The sequence below is a fragment of the Mesocricetus auratus genome, unplaced genomic scaffold, assembly GCF_017639785.1.
Source record: "Mesocricetus auratus isolate SY011 unplaced genomic scaffold, BCM_Maur_2.0 Super-Scaffold_100027, whole genome shotgun sequence".
NCBI classification, from domain to species: domain Eukaryota; kingdom Metazoa; phylum Chordata; class Mammalia; order Rodentia; family Cricetidae; genus Mesocricetus; species Mesocricetus auratus.
Window position 1 is genome coordinate 8,933,896 of NW_024429208.1, and position 23,169 is coordinate 8,957,064.

General features: G+C 49.8%; 1 protein-coding gene across 2 annotated transcripts; it reads right to left on the bottom strand.

Annotated features, from left to right (window-relative positions):
- Nucleotides 1–2,758: 2,758 nt before the first annotated feature.
- Sumo3 (small ubiquitin like modifier 3) lies at nucleotides 2,759–22,203 on the bottom strand. Of its 2 annotated transcripts, none has more exons than XM_040732091.1 (4): nucleotides 22,078–22,203; nucleotides 8,775–8,903; nucleotides 5,701–5,772; nucleotides 2,759–4,012 (listed from the first exon to the last, which is right to left on the bottom strand). In XM_040732091.1, the coding sequence occupies exons 1-4, from the start codon at nucleotides 22,177–22,179 to the stop codon at nucleotides 3,902–3,904; spliced, it is 414 nt and encodes a 137-aa protein (XP_040588025.1). In that variant the 5' UTR covers nucleotides 22,180–22,203; the 3' UTR covers nucleotides 2,759–3,901. The 2 variants fall into 2 exon arrangements, with proteins under 2 accessions (XP_040588025.1, XP_005070772.1); XM_005070715.4 differs by lacking the exon at nucleotides 22,078–22,203 and adding an exon at nucleotides 12,365–12,522.
- Nucleotides 22,204–23,169: the final 966 nt, after the last annotated feature.

Genomic DNA, 23,169 nt, shown 5'->3' on the forward strand with positions numbered 1-23,169 from the left:
CAGAACTGTTACACAGAGAAACCCTGTCTCAAAAAACCAGAGAAACAAAACAAAAAGCCTTACTCTAAACCAGTGGTTCTCAACCTTCCTAATGCTGTGACCCTTTAATACAGTTCCTCATGTTGTGATGACCCCCAACCTTAAAATTATTTTCATTGTTACTTCATAACTATAATTTTGCTACTGTTATTAATCATAATGTAAATATCCGATATGCAGGATATCTGATCTGATACACAACCCCTGTGAAAGGTTTTTTCAACCCCCAAAAAGGTCACAACTCACAGGCTGAGAACTACAACTCTAAACACTCAGAGCTACATCTGAGTTCCAACTACTTGCGTGTAGTCCAAGCTGGATGGAATAAAGGCCATCAGTTGACTACAGACTGTGTCTGAGTGGTCTTCTCTGGTGGACTCCCATAACTATTCTAGCTCATTTTATCTGCATCCTGAAAACTTGAGTGAGGCTGAATTTCAAAAGCAATGAGCTAAATTGTTAGGCAGAAGAAATCTCAAGGCAGCCTAACATCCCAGCTGTGACATAGTTACTGTTCACTGCATTTGTCCAGATTTACAGTGAGAACAAGTAGAAAGCTGCCCTGCCCGCTGCACAGCCTGTGTCCGAGAACGTGCGGAGGGTGTCGGGGATTGACAACACAGAGACTCGTTCAACGGTGTAAAGAAAACTTTAAGCAGGCCCCAAAAAGGTTCAAGAAAACTTCCCAAGAAAGGCCTCCCTCCAGAAAAGCTTCTGCTCTCTCTCTTCCCCTGGCTGGTTCTGCTCTGACACCAGAAACTGATTTGGGTGTGTCAGAAGAGGCAGTTAGTCTTTGGACAAGGTCGAGGTCAGGGCGGTTCCTGTGGGCAATGCCCGGGCATTGTTTTTAGTAAATATTGTCTTACAGCTGCCTACTCCAAGGCTAATGGGGAAATGGGTCTCTGCTTAAGGTCTGGTGTCCCCACAGAAAGTGGTGCAGAGAAATGTGGAAAATGGAGATTGGACCAAGTTGGGGGCAGGGCAGATTTGAGATAAACTGGCTGTAGTTGTTAAAGGAATCTACTGTCATTGTAGAGATGTCTGAGACCTTGCACTGGCATAATAGGTAAGGTTCCTAGAAGGCAATGTCCCAACAATTGAAGTGAGAACTTGGGGGTATAAAAAGCAAATCTATCCTAAAGGAAAATGCTTGAAAAGAGACCCTTCAGGGTTCCTGATGGAAAACAGCACACAGGGAGATGTTTTCCCAGACTCTGCCACACAAGCACAGAGGTGGATGCCACAATGGTCTGAGTGTGCCAGGCCTTACCTGGAGCTGGCAGCCAAATTTGGTGACGGTATCCATATTTGCAAGATGTAAGGGGACAGAAATAATGGAAATTTGTGCCAAGATTCCAGAAAGCAAGGTGGAGGCTATACTGTAACAGGACCCCCCCCCCCATTAGAGACGTCAGCAAGGTGGGATGTTGGATACTCAGTGAGAAAAACTGCAGGCACCAAGTACTGGCCCACCAGAGACCACAGCACCACAGGAAACAGAACTGTGGGGTGGGACTGCCTGAGGCCACTAGGGCCCAAAGGATGCCAAGAACCACTGACCCTAGACATAGAGCAGGATTTGGTTTCTGCCCTGCTAGAGTTCATTAATCTTGCTTTGGCCTAATCTCCCTTTGCTATGCTCCAATCCCACCCTTTTGAAACGGGCATGTTTACTCTGTGCTATTGTATATTGGAAGTAACTTGTTTAGTTTACAGGGGTTCATGATTCAGAAACTGTCTGGAGTCTCAGAGCAGACTTTGAACTTTGTGGGAGTTAAGATGGAAGAGGGTGGGGTGACACTCAGGAACAGACTGAATACATTTTGTATAGGAGGCAAACAATTTTAAGTGCCGAGTAGATTATAAAGTGATGTATTTGGGTGTTTAGTTGACAAAGAATGGATTTATCAAAAAAGAAATATCTAGAGCTTTAGCGAAGTTCACCCTTGAGTATGCCTTAAGGGCTGTGGGGAGATGGAAGGGGGTGGTCATGACACAACTCACCCTAAATATGGGCCACGCTATTTCAGGGACTGGAGTCTGAACTGAATACAAAGTAAACCAATGGGGGCCAAGTACCAATGCTCATGTCTCTGCTTTCTGATCCATCCTGCTTCCTCCTTAGCTTGCTCCTTGCCAGGTATCTCGTGACAGAATTGAGAAAGTAACTAGCATGGCACCTGAGCCACACCCCTCCCCTCGGGAGCTCTGCTGCTGCATTTAACCAGCCCTTCTTTCTCTGAGTCATCTTAGAGACCCAGGGAATGGCTCAGTCTCTGTACGTGCTTCAGTCTGCATCCTGCTGCTGGATGAACTAAGTGCTTGGTATTTCTGCTCAACTGACACATTAAAATAGCTTGGGCAATGACAACCCTAGTTTTGTCTCACCTAAGTACTGAAACTCCTCATGGGCAAATTAGCATCAATTCATTTTCAAAACAGATTAGTAGGCCATCGACTTCACAAATAGATGACCTATTCAAATAGCAAAAGGACTGAGACTCCCAATACTAAGACCCTGCCTCTAAAGCCAGCTTTGTCCTCACAAAGGACACATGGGGCAGGCAACACAGAGCAGCATGGGGCCCATGAGCTATCAGGACCTACAAGTTTCCAGCAATGGCTTCTCTGTCCATGTCTGACTGGACAGACTGTCAATAATGAGCTGTGACATATGCAGTCTCCAAATACAGTGTTTAACATAAGCCAAGAGACAGAATACCAAACTATATTTACTGTTTACAGTAGTAAAGGACAACAAATCATGTACAAACTGGTGAATAAACACAACAGAGCCAACAGACATCCCACCCAAGCCCACGCAGCAAAACAGGGAACAAGAACATTTTCTTCAGGATTTTAAGCAAGCGAGAGACGGTAGGTCAGTGTCAGGTGACTACAAAAGGCAGAGATGGCCACCAAGCAGCAATGGATCCTTACAGAAGGATGACAGGCAGACTACAAACGTTTAACTGGTACAGACCCCACAATGCAGGACTGAAGTCACCCACTGGTGCATCATTTTAATACACATGTGGAAAGCGGCAGAGCGAAATCCGTGAGAATGAGGTCACCTTTCCCTGGCTTGCTTTTGGAACCACACTGTAAAGCAGGTCTCTTCCACAACGTCACTGTAAACTCGATACTTAACCAATTACCTTCTTATACCATAATTGTGTATTGGAACCAAGTACTAGAAAAAATCTGAGGCCACATACAGTTTCCAAATGAGACATGGCATTCTAAGGAGGGAAGAGAATGGGTCTCACTGTAGTAACCTTCCCATGTACGCATGACCAGATTCCAAGCACAAAGGGGCATGCCGGCAGGAGCGGCTGGTCAAGGACTAAGGACTCCTCTTGTCTTTAAAAAGCATTGGTCTTCTCCCTTTACCTTTACCATATGTTTGACAAAGATCAAATTTACAGTATTTCACATTTTAATAATATGCCCACAACAAATAGGTGGAATTCTGTGCCTCTCCCCCTTCTCAACACCCCATAGGCATGCCCACTCAGTGACCACAAGCTCTCTACTTGATTAGGACAAGTCAAACCAGACGTAACCACAGTTTTGGGGGTTAGGGTGGGGCCACAGGCTGAGTCTACAACCAGCCCCAACTTTGGGGAGAAAAAATATTTTAGGGATGGGAGGAAACAGAAATGAAAACAAAAACAAATCCCAAGAGCTCACATGTCATTTCCCATAAGCAAACACTTTTGTTGGCTGAGTTCGCTAATACTCTCAGGCCTGCATTACAATCGTGGTTCACTCCAAGCCCATCGGAAAAGGAGACTCCTTCAGCGACTCTGGCTTCTGCTGATTCTTCTGTGAGTGGCGGGCGTGGCTGCATGTTCACCATTCAATAGCAAATGTCAGGACAATGGTTGGGTGTGGGGACGGTCCCTCGGGGAGCTGTCCCTCCTGTCTGCTGCTGGAATACGTCAATGGTGTCCTCATCCTCCATCTCCAGCTGTCCAAGTTGAGGCAGGCCCAGGGAGAGGGGACAGGAAATGTCAGAGAGGCGGACATACAACACCAAGCTCCCAAACAGCTTCCCCCACACTAGACAAAGCCCAGGCACTCTGGCTGGAGTACAGCAAGCGGGGAGAATGGGGCCCCGATGGAGTCAGAGTGACTACTTATCTACGAGCTTCTGACGAGATTCATAGGAGAATCACAGCTAAGAACTGAGGGAAAGGGGGTCATTAAAAACAGACCCATGGGCCACAGAATGCACTATGTGTACTTACAGTGCCTCTTTTACATACTGCAATGTCAGCATTTTAAAGTATTTTTATACATTTCTTAATGGGGGGGCACTCACAAGAACTCAGACCATCGGGTTTGGTGACAAGCATCTCACCCACCGAGCCATCTTGCCAGCCCCAGCTTTTGAAAACAAACATTCTCTTATCTTTAAGGTTTTTTTTTTCTTTTTTCTTTTTTTTTGAGTGATGTTTTCCATCTCATATTCTTTTTTTTGGTTTTTGGTACAGGGATTCTCTGGGTAGTCCTGGATGCTCTGGAACTCATTTTGTAGACCAGGCTGGCCTTGAACTCATAGAGATTCACCTGCCTATCCTTAGTTTTTATGTGTTTTTGTGTGTGTAGTTGTGTGTGCTTATGTGCCCCACATGCATGAAGGATTCAGAAGAGAAAGTCGGATCCCCCAGCACTGGAGTTACAGACAGCTGTGAGCTGCCATGTGCCTACTGGGAATTGAGCCCATGTCCTCTGGGAGAACAGCCAGTGCTCTTAATCCCTAAACTATCTCTCTAGCCCCACCAAAAAAGAAAAAAGAACTTCCCCCCACAAAAAAGAGCTGTTCTTTTTTTTTGAGACATGGCTCTCTGTATAGCCCTGGCTGTTCTAGAACTCACTCTGTAAACCAGGCTAGTCTTGAACTGAGAGATCTACATTAAGGGCATGCATCACTACCACTAAGGCCAAAAGTAACTTCTCTAATTAATTTAATTTAAGTGTATGTAAATGCGCACCACATGGTGTCTGATGCCCAGAGGCCAAAAGAGGGCATCAGATTCCCTGGAACTACAGTTATAGGCAGATGTAAGCTCCCATGTGGGTGCTGGGAATCAAGCCCTGATCTTCTGAAAGAGTAGCCTGTATTCTTAAGTGATGAGTCATCTCTTCAGTCTCCACCAAAAAAAATAAAAAAAAATAAAAAATATCATATGTGTATGTGTGTGTGTGTATTTTTTTTTTCTTTTTTGGTTTTTCTAGGCAGGGTTTTTCTGTGGCTTTGGAGGCTGTCCTGGAACTAGCTCTTGTAGACCAGGCTGGTCCCAAACTCACAGAGTCCTCCTGCCTTTGCCTTCCAGTGCTGGGATTAAAGGCGTGTACCACCACTACCTGGCCTTTTAAAATTTTTAATTAAAAAATTTTAATTTTTAAACGCAGAACTCGGGAGGCAGAGGCAGGCTGATCTCTGTGAGTTCTAGGCCAGCCTAGTCTACAGAGCGAGTTCCAGGACAACCTCCAAAGCAATACAGAGAAACCCTGTCTCGGAAAAAAAAATCAAAATTCGAAGTCTCATAATTAATGTCATTGTGGAAACAAGCCATTTTGTTTGCACCTATTTTATTCTCAAACAACAGTGTTCCAAAGGCGCAGACCCTAGCGCATAGAGCAGCTTCATACCTGGGCCGGAGTGTCTGTTTCGTTGATTGGTTGTCCATCAAACCGGAATCGAATCTGCCTCATTGACAAGCCCTGGGGAAAAGGGAGGAAATTAATTAGATTTCCCAGACAACACAGATTAACCTGAAGATTTCCAGAACCATCAACAATGTTAGCATTCTGCATATGCACACACCAGCTGAGGACAAAGATCGCTGATCTATAGCGTGTGCTGCCCCAAACTGACCCATTCAGAAGTCTCCATCCTTAGTTGGCCCCTCACTGCCTCCCAGAAGCTAAACTGAGCTAAATTCCTCCCAGAACTTCTGTACTGCAGTACCATTTCCTCCTCTGGAAGGTTCCCAGAGAGAAAGGGTCAGGTGATCATGAGGGCCACAATCAGGAAGGCTCTGAGGAGCACAGCAGAAACAAGGAGTTTTCCATCCTGAAGGGAGGGCAGCAGTCTGCCTCGGCTTGTCTAGGGAGCAGGTGAACAACACCCCGGAGAGACTCTTCTCTAACTGGGCCGCTCTGCTGTCCCTGAAATAGGACGGGTGGAATAAACTTTGGCTGTTTACTCAGTCCTGAAGCCTCCCTCAAATAACATGAATGAAAAGGCAAGGCCTCGAGGGAGAGCCAGTGGACAGTTGGTCTCTGTTGGAGTCTGAAGCCACAAGCCTAAGGACACCGGAGTCTCACATGTGCTGGAGCCAGGGATGGTGGGACTAGGAATGTCCCTCCCGACCCTGGGCCAGGGAAGCTGGTGAACTCTTTTGAAAGTTCACACACAGGGGCTAAAGAGATGACTCAGAGGTCAAGAGAACTTGACGTTCTTGCAAAGAACCAGGTTCAATTCCCAGCACCCACATGGCAGTTCACAACCGTCTGTAACGCCAAGGGATCTGATGTCCCCTTTTAGCCTTTGGAAGCAAACACCAGTCATGCATATGGGGCACATGTGGGCAAAAACACCCATACACATAAGAGTTTTTAAAAAATGAAAAAAGAAAGTTCACATGTAAATCTCCAAGGGTTCAAAGTCCTCCAGAACCCTCAGCAAGAATCTCTCCCACATCAGCTAGGACTCTCTGGAGATGTGGACTCAGAGCTCTGTCAAGTATGGTGCCAGGTGTTGGTGACACACACCTTTAATCCCAACACTCCAGAGGCAGAAGCAGGTGGATCTCAGTGAGTTCGAGACCAGCCTGTTCTACAAAGTGTGTTCCAGGACAGCCAGGACTACACAGAGAAACCCTGTCTCAAAAAAAAAAAAAAAAAAAAAAAAAAAAGGCATGTATGGCAAATGGTGTCCAGGTGTCCAGGACAGGCTAATAAAAGCCAGCATTCCCCAGCATCCCCCACGTCTTCCAGCTGCACTCCCAGGTGCTGGGTAGAGCCTGGAGGCAGTCTTTCCCATGAAACCTAGTGCCTTTCAGATCAGCATCCGGGACCCTCCAGAGCTCCCAGTTCTAACCTAGCACCCTGTGGACGTGCGGCCTCCGCCACACCCATCCAACACGTGGCACTTTTCTTTCCTGCGGCGGCTCACCGCTTCACTCTGTAATACAAGCAGAAGCTGGGGGACATCTAAGCAAAGACCTAGCATGTGAATACAGACCAGGGGAAGAAGAAAGCACCGTGTGTGCTACAGAAATGACATGCCTTCCCACACACTTAGAGACACGGGAAAAGCTCAAGAAAACAGCATGAGTCTGACTCTGGCGAATGCCCAAAGAAAAGGCCTCAAATAAAAGATTTTACTAACTCATGTACACCTGAGGCTTATGGGTTTCACATATGATGTCATCCTTAAATCTCGCTCAGGTGCCGGCCCCAGGTCACACTCTGAACAATGTAAACGGACAGGAGACCCAGGTCTGGACATTCAGGCAGCTGTGAGACTTACGCAGCAAAGGTGTTGCACACTGCCAGAAAGTTTTAAGTACATCAGTGCACACAAAGGGGAGTTAACACATAGAGAGATGCAGGAGGGAGGCAACGGGAGTCTCCGGAGTGACTCTCAAAAGGCTATGGATGCAGCCATGCAGACACCCTCACTCCAAAGCAATGGTTAACGTGGGGCCGGCAGGAGGCTCCAAAACATTGAGGCAGCCGATCTAGTGGGCCCCCACACCTGATGTTGGGGTGCAACAGAAAGGTAAGAGCACGCAGACTGAGCACAGTGCAGGCAAGGGAGGCCCTGGCAGTCCAAGTGGCGGTGAGAAGAGAAGGTCAAAACCTAGAAGGAGGGCAAGTGCGCGATGTGCAGGCTTGAGGCGGGAAGGGAGAAGCACAGCGCTGCCTTGCAGAGCTAAAAACAAAGTCCCAAGGCGGGGATGTGGGTGCCAGGGCAGCAGACAGCCGTGTTTACAAGCACTTAAGGGCGACCCTGAGCCACCACACTCAGATGCCACTGACCATACCAAAGGGCAGGGCCCCCACGGGAGCCGCAGGATGGCAGGGCTCTGACAGGAACTGACACCTAATCAGCAAGCCAGGCAGCCACGGCGACAGACAAGGGAGGAGCAGGACCAGGAATCCAAGGGCTCCAGACAGGCCTTAGTGAGAATGCACTAGACAGACAAACATACGCGTCATATGTGCGAGAACCATGAGTTCACGGCGGACACTGACAACAGCGGGCAGAAATGACTGCTGGGGACAAAGGTCAGTTGGCATGCTATTTTGAAATGGTAATAAACGGACAAGATCAAGTGTTTCCTCACTTTCCTAAGTAAGACAGAAAATCAAACTGCCAATGAGGTCGGCATACACAAACATAATTACATGGATATCAGAGGGAGGAATTCGAACCCAGCACTGACCCTTTTCTGCACACACCACAGAACATCACCACCAGACCCATGTGGGACCCATGTGATGACTAATGGGCTGTACCACCACCATGATGGCGTCTATGAGGAAGCAAATCCACACTGGAGCTTGCTCAAACTTTAAACTCCACCTTTCCATTTGCAGAAGCATGCCCGGGGAGAAGACACACTGTAAGGGCCATGCAGCTACAAAACCCAAGCCAGCAACACAAGCAGGACTCCTCTGGGGAGGGAGGCCCACCCCAATGCGGCTCTGCCTACCTGTCTCTCACAGTAGGCCTTCATCAGCTTGCTCAGTGGGGTGTGCCTCTTGATCTTGAACTGTACCACTGAGCCATCCTGCCCCGCCACTTTCAGGTTGATGTGGTCATTCTCTGTCTTCACTCCCTCCTGAAAGACACAGGGATTGGGTCTCAAAGGCAGCTCAGAACCACCAGGTTCAAAGCGCAAGTCCTTGGTAAGGGTTGTCGTTTCAAGTCGTTAAAACCTACCCAGTTCTTAAAACTCCCCAGCTGCGCGGCTTGCGTGACTCTTATTTTTACACAGAATTTATTTTTAACCTACATTTGTTAAGCACCGTGAGAGAAACAGTGGTACAGAGCCAGTGTCCTCACAAACTACCAATTCAAAGACAAAAATCTACTCATTAGATCTAGGAAGCCAAAGAAAACCCATCTTTGTTTTTAAAATGACTCATGAGGCTGGTAAACTCATCTGCAGGCTATACATGGATCTATACGATAGGTAAGAAAAGCCACATAAAACCAAGAGTGGAGGACCAGCAGGACACTGGGTGACTCTGAGGGGGTCTGCTGGAGTCAGCAGGGTGAAGGCTGTGGTCCCCTGGGCCCTCTAGTTTTAGACTGTGCTCTTCTGGGGCTGGGTGTGGCTCCAAGGAATAACATATACTCAAACTGCACAGTGGGTTCCATCCACATCCTGGATGAAAAATTCCTATTGAACAGCACTAGTTTTGTTTTGTTTTTTTTGGGGGGGGTTGTTAATTTGATTTTTTTCAAGACAGGGTTTCTCTGTGACTTTGGAGGCTGTCCTGGAACTCGCTCTGTAGACCAGGCTGGTCTCAAACTCACAGAGTTCCACCTGCCTCTGCCTCCCAAGTGCTGGGATTAAAGGTGTGCGCCACCCCCGCCCGGCCCAGCACTAGGTGTTATATATCACGGCACACAAGAGAGCTGGGCAAAGGTGAAGTCGGGTGCTGGAAACACACTTTAAACAGAGCCAGCTTTGGGGCTATTCAGTCTGGAAAGGAGCTACTTTTGCTGTTCAGGGCGTGCATGACACATAGAATGTGTATCAAAGGCCCACGGGAACTTTTTTTTTCTTTTTTTCTTTTTTTTCTTTTCCAGTTTAAATTTAGATAAGAAACAAGGTTGCTTCACAAGTCAGTTCCAGGTCCCTCTCCCTTTCCCTCCCCTCCTCCCGTGCCCTCCCCCAGCTCCCCCCCCCCCGTTATCACCTCATTCCCCCAGGGAGGGTGAGGCCCTCCATGGGGGTGTCCATAGTCTGTCATTTCATATAGGGCAGGGCCTAGACCCTTCCCCAAGAGTTCAGGGTGAGAGTGCACCTCACATTGTTCTATGGGAGTCCAAAGTCCATGTGTATACTTGGGATGGGTACTGATCTGCTGCCCAAGGCTCAATAGATTACCTAGGCCTCCTCACTGACACCCAGATTCAGGGGGTCTTGATCAGTCCACGGGAACTTTTTAACCTTTATTATTTTTTAGTGTGTTTGAGGATTTTGCCTGTGCATCACACGTAGGCAGTGCCCATGGAGGCCAGAAGAGGACGTCAGATCCTCTAGACTGGAGTTACAGATGCATGTTAGCAGCCATGTGGGTGCTGGGAACTGAACCAGGGTCCTCTGAAAGAGCAGCCAGCGCTCCTAACCCGAGTCGTCTCCCCAGCCCTGGGAACCGTTTAAGGACACAGATCCCTTGGTCCTCTTGCGGACGTCTCCTCCCGTCCTCACACCAGCTTTTCCCACACCTCAACCGAGTAACGCCCTACTTACCTTGGATGCCCTCCCTCACTTTCTTATTCCTGGAGAAAGGGGTAGAACAGTGTCAGGAAGCCACCTGCTCTGAGCTTTGGTACTAAAGGCCTTGGGTAGAACAGTGTCAGGAAGGAGCCTGCCCTGTGCTGGGTCCTAAAGGCCTTGGCTAAGACCGCTTTGTGGCCCGAGAAACGGTTCCCAGGTGAGAGGATCCTGAAAGAACACCTGGGGGCCATCCTCCGGTTCCCTCCTGTGAGAGAATCCCCAGCATCCAGTCACAGGACTTCAGTGACACAGAAGCACTGCTCAGAGAGCTTGGCTCCTGTTCCAATGCGGGATCCACGGTGAGAAAAAAGTGAACAAATCCTGGCCCCAAGATGCACTGACTTCTATCAGAAAAAAAAAAAAAGCCAAGTATGCTGTGTTCAAATCAGACACAGGAACCAGGGCCTAAACAAACAGAAATGCCAGCAGAGCTGAAAGGGCCCCAGGCACACTTCCCTCTAACAGCAGGATGGCTAGCGTAGTCCAGGAATTCTCCAACTAGCAAGCAAACCCAGAAGTTAAGAAAAAGGAGGCTTAAAATGATGACTGCGAACACTTGTAACCCCAGCACTCCCGGCTATAGGTCAAGACCAGCTTGCATGACACTGTCTCAAAACGAAACAAAGGCTGGTCAGGTATGGTGGCAGACCCTTTAATCCCAGCACTCACAAGGCAGAGGCTGGAGGATCTGTGAGTTCAAGGCCAGCCTGATCTACATAGACACCTTGTCTTTAAAAGGGGGTAGAAAGGTATGGGGGGGGGAGTAGCTGTACTCTGCCTAGTTCACAAAAGTCCCTGGGTTGGATCACCAGTGTTGCAAAATATAAATAAAAGCACTAACCTAGAGAGGCAGGTGTGGTCACCAGCACTCACTTCCTGCCTAACCTCATAAAGAGGAAACCAACTACACAATATAAAGTGTTTACTCTTAGCCCAGGACTAACAGGTGCTCATTCAACGTTTGTTATGGTGCAGGCAGCACCCAAGGCTGAGTTGGAATTAAAGGTCAGGGTCCCACAGCCAAGATGATGCTGGGTGCAACTGCTGAATTTACAGCGGGGTACCATAGCATCCCAGGGGATTGCCCTGCTCCTGGGGTCTCCCATCTGAACCAAAAGAGTGTTCTCGGTAATCTCTGAGCCCAGGGCGGTGAACACAGAAGGCCAGGCTCCGACGTTTATCTCCCAGCAGGGCAGGAGAGGGTGAAAAAACTTTTTAATTGGGATTGGGCCATCGTGGCCTTTCCTCGCACTAACTGCGGAGACTAAGTAAGGGGCCTGCCCCGCAGGACCGCAATGGAGTGGGAGAGCACCCGGCCGGGCCAACAGCGGCCAGCTTCACTCCTGCACCGGTGCAGCTCTCGGAGCGTCCACAGAGCCTCACGCGCGACCTCACGCATGGGGCTATGCACACGGCACAAGAGGTATGGCCACGTCGGCGAGCGAGGACCGAGATGCAGACGGGCTAAGCAAGAACCAGCAGCCAGCCGGACATCCAAGTTCCGGGTTCTCGGGCCGCGGGGCGTGGCTAGACTCGGGGCGTGACTACACCTGAGGCGGGACTACACCGGGGGCGGAGCCCTGGCGTGGCGGGAGGCAGGTCGGGGGTGGGGCTAAAGGGAGGGGCGGGGCCAGGGTTGAAGCTCGGGGCGGGGTGCGACGCCGGTGGGGGAGGGGCGCGGGCCGTGGGGGGAGGGGCGCGGAGGCCGGAGCGCGGGCCCGCGGGCCCTGTTTGCGCGCGGCCCGGCCTGCGTCCTGCGGATTCTGCAGCGGCTTGCGTTCCAGGCTTACCTTGGGCTTCTCTTCCGACATGGTTGCGCGACGGCGGCGGCGGCGGCGGGAAGCGCAGCGGGAATCGGTGGCACTGGAGCGGGCGAGTCACGCTCTCTGCCCCGCCGCTCTCCCGCCGCAACTGTCGCGGGGCCGCGCTTTATCCCTAAATCCCGGCGCGCCGGTTGGCCGCGCGGAGTCACGTGGTGGCGCGCGTGCACGATGCGCGTGCCCCGCGCCTCGGGTGCGCGCTGGCCGGCCGCGATTCCGGACGGTTGCGAATGCGTCACGGGGCGGGTCAGGCACCTGGGCGCGCGCAGAGCCCCGGGGACGCGCGACTCAAGGTCCTGGGCACGGAGACCCCGGATGTGCGTACAAGACTCCGGGGCCACGAAGGGCGCGGGGACTGGGAGGCTTGGGAGGCCGGGGGGCCTGTGTGCTAGGACAGCAGCCAAAGAACGCTTTGGCCCAACCGACCCAGGTGTCTGCAAGCAACCACTTTGCCATCCACGTTTGGCTACTTTTTTCTGTATGCAGGCTGCATTTGGGGGACAGGGGGACAAGAAAATCAGGGCCATCAGGCCAACCCCTTCAGGTGGTCCAGGAAGACCAAAAAGAGGTTACCAGGTTTGCTTTATGGACCACACAATCCTGGAACCAGTCTGTGGCCTTGAATTTGAATGTCACAGGGGAGCTCAGGTCTGGAAAGGCATCCTTTGAGGACATGGAGGATGGCCTCTGTTGGCCCAGAAAGTAAGCACATCCTCCTGGTTCATCTTTTACCACCTGACTTTCCAGGTGGGGTGGATCAGCCTCCAGAAGGGCATTCCCAAGATGGCTCCAGGAAGTACCTGCCCCTTCCCCTGTGTTCTCTGTAGGTACCCTCCTCCCTCCTTACATAGTCCTAAAGTAACCACTGGATGGCTGGGGTGGGCGATAGTGGCATGCACAAGAGGCCTCCCTTTTCATCTTCTGTTTTTGCCCGGTTTCTGGGATGCTGTCATAGACACTAAAAACCCATTTTACACAGGAGGACCCTAAGACAGGTCGAGGTTTAATAACATGCCCAAGGAGTCAACTTGATAATTACCGCAGGACAAGTGAACCTTGGAGCACTAGCAGGAACTTGAGCAGCCTGCTGGCAGAGCAATCAGGGAGCACTACAGGAGTCTGAGCAGCCTGCTGGCAGAGCACTCAGGGAGCACTGACTGGGAATTGAGCAGCCTGCTGGCAGAGCACTCAGGGAGCACTGACTGGGAACTTGAGCAGCCTGCTGGCAGAGCACTCAGGGAGCACTGACTGGGAATTGAGCAGCCTGCTAGCAGAGCACTCAGGGAGCACTGACTGGGAATTGAGCAGCCTGCTGGCAGAGCACTCAGGGAGCACTGACTGGGAACTTGAGCAGCCTGCTGGCAGAGCACTCAGGGAGCACTGACTGGGAATTGAGCAGCCTGCTGGCAGAGCACTCAGGGAGCACTACAGGAGCCTGAGCAGCCTGCTGGCAGAGCACTCAGGGAGCACTAGCAGGAACTTGAGCAGCATGCTGGTAGAGCAGACAGGGAGCACTGTCTAGGTAGTCAGGAGTCTGAATGTGTTCTTAGAATGCAGTCCACCTGCCCTCTGTGTCTACATGCTAACACCCTCAAAACAGATCAGTCAGGACTGGCACAGTCACCCACAGTAGTCCCAAGAGGATGTTGGTGGGCCATGTTCCAGAACCAGACAGCAGCCTCCAGAGAACGGGCAGTCTGGATTTGACAGAAGTGTGTTTCTGTTCCAAGGAAGGGCTGGCAGACAAGTGTCTCCATTGCCTGGTTACCCCGCAGAGTCAAGCATCTGTGAGCCCAGCCTTTCCAGCCTCCTTCCCCTGTACACATGACCTTCCTCAGGAAGTCTGTCAAGGTCTTTCTATAAAGATCCATTTGGATTTATCCCTCGCCCCAACCAGACCAAGGTTTGGATCTTCCTCAAATATAGACAGACCATGGTCAGCCATAACCGAGCATATCTCTGGAATGTCCAGCTCACTCTGTGTGTGGGAGACAGAAACCAGCCCAGCAGAAGCAGTTGCTGGAGATCAAAGCACACTTGCCTTCCACTGATGGCGATGTGTGACTCAGAGCGGGCAGGGTTCAGATGACAGTGCACCAGCAGCTCCTGGATGCCATGTATTATAAAGTGTTGCATTGCCGTGTGGTGTTGGCACAGGCCTTTAATCCTAGCACTCAAGGGGCAGAGGCAGGAGGGTCTGTTGTAGGTCTTTCTTTTGGGACAGCCAACCCCCAAATGACATGGAGATTATTATTAATTATGAAGAGCTTGGCCTTTAGCCAGTTGTTTCCAGCTAGCTCTTACAACTTCGATTAACCTGTTTCTACTTTTTGCTAAGTGGCTTTTTACCCCTCCTCCATTCTGTATATCCAACACCCTCTGTATCTCACTGGTATCTCTCTCCTGAGTTCCTCTCTCTGCCCAGAAGTCCTGCCTAACCTTTCCTGCCTAGAGCTCTTCATTAAACTAATCAGGTGCTTTAGGCAGGCAAGGCAAAACAGTGACATACCTTTACACATTTTGCTCAACAGTTTCCCACAACACAGATCTCTGAGTTCAAGGCCAGCCTGGTCACAGAGTGAGTTCCAGGACAGCCAAGGCCACACAGAGAAACTCTACCTCAAATGGGGGGGGCGGGGAGAAGTATTGCTTTACTGTTAGTAGGATACAGGAATTGAGCTGTGTGGTCTGTTGCTGAGAGCATCTGTTGCCAAGTTACCAGAATGTAACATGTGCACCTCAGGATGGATGACACCAGACTCTAAGTGGGCTATGGCTACGGTCTCTACAGCAGCGCTGTGAGCCATTCACACGCTCTGAAAACCTACTGTAGTGGAAAGTGGAAGACACTCGCTACCCCGGCTCCAGGAGCTCTGGTGCCCTCTTCTGGCCTCCAAGAGAACTGCAGTCACACATGCTTATTCACACACAGATAAACACATGTACACATTAAAAACCATTGGCCTAAGGAAGTCACTTGGGCATCGATGGAGCTTTAGCATAGCTTTCGGTACTTGAGAATAGTGGCTTGCCTGGTGTAGGGCATCCTAGCCTGCCTTCATACAGCAAACCCAGACACACCATAATAAGTTGAGGTTACACACACACACACACACACACACACACACACACACACACACACCTATTGCTAAAGTTTCTTTCCAGCCTGGTCCCACTGCCCTTCTCAGCCCCAAATAAGTACACAAAGACTTATAATAATTATAAAACTGTTGGCCAATGACTAGGGCTTCTAATTGGCTAGCACTGTCTTAATTATTAACCTATTTCTATTAATCTAAGTATTTCCACGTGGTCTTATCTTACCGGAGAAGGGTCCCGACCTGTTACTCTTTTGGCGGCCTACATGGTGACTCTTTTGGTGGCTCCCTCTGCCTACCTTTCCCAGAATTCTCATCGTCTCCCAGCCACACCTATACTTCCTGCCTGGCCAATCAGTGTTTTATTCATCAACCAATAAGAAAAACATATACACAGAAGGACAACCTCCATCGCACACCTGTCCACACCCCTCCAAGGAGACAGCTAAAGGGAAAGAACACCACCCAGAGACGAAGAGCTGGAAAGTCAGCAGTAACATCACTGAACAGTAAGAGGGCGGTGGCTGAGGCACTTTGCAAGGGAAACCACAGGACTCTGGGATCACAGAGAAAGAGAGGGCACCAGGAAGTTGAAGCTCCAAGGAATCAGTGCAAGCTTGTATCCATCTGAGAGCAGTTTCAGAGAAAGCAAATAGAACAGGAAGGCAGGGCACAACTGAAGACACTGCTCTAGACTAGAGAAACACGCTTGTACAAATGGAACACGCCTTCGGGTACCAGACAGCCAGAGGAGAAGGTTGGCGCTGAGGTACTCGGTGTAAGGATGGATTCCAAAGGTTCCTTTCTGTGAAGGACGCCCTGCGGCTTCCAACGCCTGCTGGACATGGAGGTGCACACAGCGACCCTAGCACTTGGCATGGAGGCAGGAAAATCAAGAGTTTGGAGGCCAGCCTGCACTACAGAGAGTGTCCATATCTCAAAACAAAAAAAAAATTTTAAATTTGAGACATGGTTTCTCTTTGTAGCCTGGGATGTCCTGGAGCTTGCTCTGTACCCAGGCTGGCCTCCAACTCATAGAGATCCACCTGCCTCTGCCTTCTGCGTGCTGGGATTAAAGGCATGTGCCACACACCCCAACCCCAAGTAAATATTAAATTAAATTTTTTAATTAAAAATTAAAATTTCTTAAGGATACCAGGTAGCTACCGAGGTGGCTTTAAGGGAAAAAACTCAGGAAAGAAAGGATGCCACCTTGACATCCCTGCAGTGACAGACCTGGAACGGAGAGCCAAACAAACCCTTCCTTCCCTAGGCTGCTTTCTTTCCATTGGGGTATTCTGCCACAGCAACATGAAAGGAAACTAGGAAAACCTGAGGGAACAAGAATTACAGCTCAGGAAAGAGGCTAGGTAGCTGTGTGCTCAGCCTTCGCAGTTCCAACACCAGCCCGAGGCAGCCCAGTTGCAAATTGGGCAAAGCTTCCCTGTCCTGCTTCCCACCAACCTAAAACAGAACGATATGGGCAGAGCCGCCATGTAGAGATGCGGTGCGGACCCCACTTAGAGGATGCGTTCTCATCCACAGCATCCAGAACTAACGTTTACATGGAAAACCGCATGCCCCAGTCCAGGAAATAAACCCACAGAAGAGGGTGTGTACTTGACCAGACAGACTGGAAAGTAGATGTGATTAATATGTCCAGGAAATGGATTTGAAGACAGAAACTTTGCACAGAGAAGTGGAACATATTTCAGGATCCAGCTGAAAATCCAAAGCAGAAATTAAATTTGAATTCACTGGATGAGTTTAAAAATAGGTTAGACCCAGTTGGAGAGATGATTGGTGAACTGGAAGATAAGGCAGAAGGAAATCTTCAGAGAGCAGGAAGACTGTGGAACATATAGTGGGAGGCCTGTGACGTGAGTCCATGGTCTGACTTTGGTGAAATAAACCCTTGAGAAGTAGTATTCGTCTTGGCGGGGATGGCACACACCTTTAATCCTAGCACTTGGAGGCAGAGGCAGACAGATCTCTGAGTCCAAGGCCAGCCTGCTCTGCAGAGCAAGTCCCAAGACAGCCAGGATTGCTTAGAGAGAAACCTTACCTTAAAAACAAAACAAAACAAAGGGAGGAAAAAAGGAATATCTGAAGGCATAATAAAAGAGAATTTTCAAAACTGACTGAAGGTGAGGGTGTAACTGATTTCACTAGACCCAAGATAAATAATAAACGGGTGTTTATTGGGGGAACACTTACACAGATAGTAATAAAAAATAATAAAGAACCATGGGAGCGCTTCCCTGCCCTTCCTATCAGATCCGCTGACCTAAGAGAAAGAGACCATGCAAACAACACCATCGCTTCTCTCTTTCCGCTTCCATCTGCCAGAAGCCACGCCCAAAGGGGTGTGGCCACCGTTAACAGGTTCACTGGCAAGACGCTGCTACAACTGACCAAAGAGAAACCATGGTTACAGAGATAGCATCCACCCAATAGGAAAGCACCCCGCCCACCTCCCCACTACCCACAGCTCTTGTTAGAAGAGTAAACCCAAAGACATTCCAGTTGTCATTTACCCAGTGATGGCCCAACAGCTTGGCTGTCCATTGTTCACACGGCAAGTCAAGACTGTGCATCCAGAGGAAATAAAGGACTTCCATCTGAGTTCTCAACACAAATGATGGAGAGTAACATCCTGCAGTGCTGAAACTGCCCACGTAGGAGCTTCCACCAATGAAAGTACTATATACAGCAGTGGGTGGAGCTGCTTCAGACGGGGCAAGAATTCAGTCATAGGCACATGCTCAAGGAAATTGGATGATGGGATTTCTTCAGCAGGGGGAGCCCAGAAGTAAAGCCAGTACCACAGAGTACTTCTGTAGAGAAGTGACAATGACATAGACAAAAGTCATGTCAGGAATCCTAAACAAAAGCAGGATTCAAACCAGTGTAGTGCCTACCCCAAGCAGGGGCAATTGAAGTTCCTGTGGTGTGGGCAGTGGTGAAGGGTAGGACAGATAAGTTTCTGGGCATTTTCAGAAATCCAAATACTCACGGAGCACACACATACCCACAGATGCTCAGCAAAGGAGTTATCAAAAGACCGTGAGATGGTCTAGCAAGGAAAGGCGTTTGCCCCACAGACTTGACAGTCAGAGCTCGATCCCTGAAACCCAGATGGGAGCAGAGAACTGTCTCCTAAAAGCTGTCTTATGATCCTCATGGCAAATGCACACCCATAATCACACACACACACAGATGCGTGCACACCCATAGTCACACACACACACACAGATGCGTGCACACCCATAATCACACACACACACAGATGCGTGCACACCCATAGTCACACACACAGATGCGTGCACACCCATAATCACACACACACAGATGCGTGCACACCCATAATCACACACACACACAGATGCGTGCACACCCAGAGTCACACACACACACAGATGCGTGCACACCCATAGTCACACACACACACAGATGCGTGCACACCCATAATCACACACACACACAGATGCGTGCACACCCATAGTCACACACACACACACACACAGATTGTGCACGCACCATCGACAATTTACTTCCCGATGCACAAATGGACCTCAAGACTGAGAGAATAAGACAAGAATCTGTGTGTTGTTGGGGAGGCTGCATACTGCAAAGAATCTGAAGTCATCACTCTTAGGCAGAAGGGCAAGTTTTGTGATGTATTTCCTGGCAAAAATAGATAGCAAGCAATGAAGCCAGTAAAACTTACACTTAATGCTTAACATCTGGTGTAAGCTGTAAAAAAAAAAATGCAATCCCTGAGATTGACATTCCAGATAACCACACGCAGCCAGCAAAAGAGTGGGGAGTGGGAGGGGCCGAGAGAGAAGCAAGCCACAGCCCTTGCCTGGCTCAGTATGTAAACACAGGTATTAGACAGGTGCTAACAGAATCAGGGGCATCTAAATACATAAAAGTATTTGTTACCGCCGGGCGGTGGTGGCACACGCCTTTAATCCCAGCACTCGGGAGGCAGAGGCAGGTGGATCTCTGTGAGTTTGAGGCTGGGCTGGACCGACAGCCTCGAAAACAAAACAATACAGAGAAACCCTGTCTCATAAAAACCAAAAAAAAAAAAAGTATTTGTTACCAATGTGATTGAGGTGTCAATATTCAGTTTCAATGAAAAAGCATTTGGCAAAAAAAAAAAAAAGGATCAGCTCAAGAAAATTAGGAATAGTTTTCAAACTACTAGAGAGACCACAATGCTACAAACAAACTCAACCCATGTAACTAGTTTGTAGAATCTACGTAAGGGAGTTCTGGAAGTCATAGCATAAGGTGTTTCCACAGCTTTGTCATGAACTGCAGCTCCCCAGCCTTCGACTGTGTCCATGGTGTGCAAGGGTTACCATCCACACTGTTTGCAGAAGGGGACAAGATGAGGCAAACGCTGGGTGGTCCTACCCAGGTCATGCAAAGTGAAAGAGCATCACCCTCCTTCTAAGAGGAAGAAGTAATGATTTGCAGAGCCAGGGCTGTGAAACCCATCACAGAGTTGGGATCAGCAGGGTGGTCGGCCAGTTGCAACTCAAACACAGGCCAGATGTGAACACTACTCACGCAGGAGAGGAGATGGTGGGGGGGCAGGGGAGGGGAAGGGGGGCAGGGGAGGGGAGGGCAGGGGAGGAGAGGAGAAGGAAGGGAAGGGAGGGGAGGGAAGGGAAGGGAAAAGGGAAGGGAAGGGAAAAGGGAAGGGAAGGGAAAAGGGAAGGGAAAAGGGAAGGGAAAAGGGAAGGGAAGGGGAAGGGAAGGGGAAGGGAAAAGGGAAGGGAAGGGAAAAGGGAAGGGAAGGGGGAATAGAAGGGAAGGGAAAAGGGAAGGGAAGGGAGGGGAGGGGAGGGGAAGGGAAGGGAAGGGAAGGGAAGGGAAGGGAAGGGAAGGGAAGGGAAGGGAAGGGAAGGGAAGGGAAGGGAAGGGAAGGGAAGGAGGCTTTCCATGAAAGTAGGCTGGAGGACTTGAGATAAAGTAGGTATTGGCACATCATTGCTAAACGCAGTTGTGGGCTGATGTGAGCACACAGAGCCCTGGGAGCTGAGCATGCCATGCAGACACCACCTACATGTTGCACTCCTACAGATACAATCATGGGGCACTCGCCTGAGAAACTGGGCAGTGTAATGGGAGACTTTTCTACATCCCCACCAGGGCAGGGTAGTGCCAGGGAAGACCATGGCTGGTAGGGAGGCCCTTGACAACATGAAGGACAGAGTCCCAGTCCACCATGGCTCTCTGGACAAAGGGACGCCTGCAGACCTAGACTCCAACTGTAGTGGAGTGTAACCGGCACAAACCCGTGAGCACAGCCCAATATACCCCACTCTCATGACTTCAGACACACTGGAAAACTCAGATCAAACGCAGCAGTGTCTTGACATGCGGGTATCACATTCAGGCCGCCTCCGCCCAAACTGGGAGGGCTATTGGTTCTGCTCAGCGCTCCAATCCGAAGTCCAGTTTCATCCAGCAAGAGTGCTTACCCGGGTATGTGATGTTCCTTGAGGAAGCTGGGTCCGTGTGGCTCCTCCTGATTGGTGGATGGAATACTAAGGTCCAGAGCCCAACCCATCCTGCCTTTAGCATTCCTGTTCTCTGTTTATGCCCTAACATCTTTGGGACTATTATGGAAAACGTTTGGAAGTGTTGACTTAACATACCTCTGGCTTCTACCAGCCCTCAAAGCTAAGAATGTCACTGATAGTATCTGAGAGACTGTGGCTATTCACACAGTCACTCCCAAGGTGGAACATGTCCTTCGGGGCAAACTAATTCCATGTTCCTGGGCCGTGGCCACACGTATCTGGCTCAGAAATAAACTATCCCTTACTCTTCCTGGAGCAAGCACTGTTTCGCATCCACAGATGTGCAGCTGTGGCCACCTCTTACTCACTCAGAGGTGGTGCGTAAAAGTCAAACCTTCACGTTCCCTGGGTCAGACACCTGGAGCAGGTGTTAACTTTTTTTTGGTTTGGTTTTTTGAGACAGGGTTTCTCTGTATTGTTTTGGAGGCTGTCCTGGAACTCACTCTGTAGACCAGGCTGGCCTTGAACTCACAGAGGTCCCGCCTGCCTCTGCCTCCCAAGTGCACCACCACCGCCCGGCTATCTAGATATCTATCTATCTATCTATCTATCTATCTATCTATCTATCTATCTACCTACCTACCTATCAATCATCTATTTTCAGATTATTTACTAAGTATAGTGTTCTGCCTGTATATATGCCTACAGGCCAGAAGAGGGCACCAGATCTCATTACAGAAGGCTGTGAGCCATCATGTGGTTGCTGGGAGTTGAACTCAGGACCATCCGGAGGAGGAGATGGAGGAGTAGCCAGCGCTCTTCTCTTAACCGCTGAGCCATCTCTCCAGTCCCTGTGATATTTTTTTCCAAGAGTGAATCTAAAAGCCCAAGTCGATGATGTTCTTGAACCTAAATCCCAAGTATTTTTGCCAACTGGACCCCCCCCCCCAACTCCCATTGACTTTCCCACACTCCCCCCGGAATTTCCTAGCCCGTTATCACTTGTGGTGACAATTGCTAACATTTGCCCAGAGTGACCTACCAAGGCCTGTGGATCCAGGACAAGGCTGGGTGAGTCCTCACTTCTTGCGGTCTGCAGCTTGGGCAGGGTGCTGTTTGAAGGTGGACACTTGAGAGTTTCCATGGGTACCGTCCCAGACTGGACTTGTGTTTCCTGGAAACAGGTCAGTTCAGGCATGAGCCTCAAGAGGGCAGACTTTTACTGAGGCCTGCACCCTGGGCAAACAGGCTGTTGACAGCCTCCCTGTGGGGCAGCTTTCAGATCATTATGTTCTGGTTCCTGGACTTTCAGGCCGGTGTCCCTTACTCTAGTACTAACCTGACAGCACAGCCAGTTTCCAATCCCAGCCCCGCTTCTTTTTCCTCTACCACAACAGACAACAGGTTCAAGCAGCCAGTGTGAGCTCTGGAGCTGAAGACCCTGGGAGCCAACAGCCCGTCACAGGCAGGCTCAGTGACACCCATCCCTTATCCATGCTGCACCACCAGCCTCTCTGCTTCAGACTCTAGGGCTGAAGGAGCCAGGTGCTACATGCTGGGGGTAGGGGGTGGGGGTGGTTGTCCAGGTGCTACATGTTACATGCTGGGGGAGGGTTTGTATAGGGCTTCTTGGGGGCGGGGAAAGTTTTTCCAGGGTGGAGATTGGTCAGATTTCAATCCCTGAGCTTAGGATGGCTAGATCTTCTGCTCAGGGATTGGTTAGTTTTCTGCACAGGGTTAGGGTCAGATTTGGCTCTGGTTTCAGGGCCAAAGTGTGTTTCTTGCAGTGGTCCTTTTTAGCCTTTTGGCTCTGGTTTTAGGGCCTGGGTGTATTTTTTTTCACTAGCTGTGATTCCAGGGACAAAGTGTGTTTCTTTGGCACTGGTTTCAGGGTCTGGGTGCATTTCTTTGGTTCTGGTTGCAGGGCCAAAGTGTGTTTCTTTGGCTCTGCTCAGGGTGTTTCTTTGGCTGAACCTTTTTTCGTACAAACAGGGCAGGTGACTAAAGGGGACCTTTCTACACTGAAGGCAGGGAGTATTAACCACTCCAGGACATGGTACCCATCACACAGGGCAACCCGAGGAGCTCAACTTATCTGGAAAGCTCACAGCCCCAGCCCACCCTTGAGGCAGCA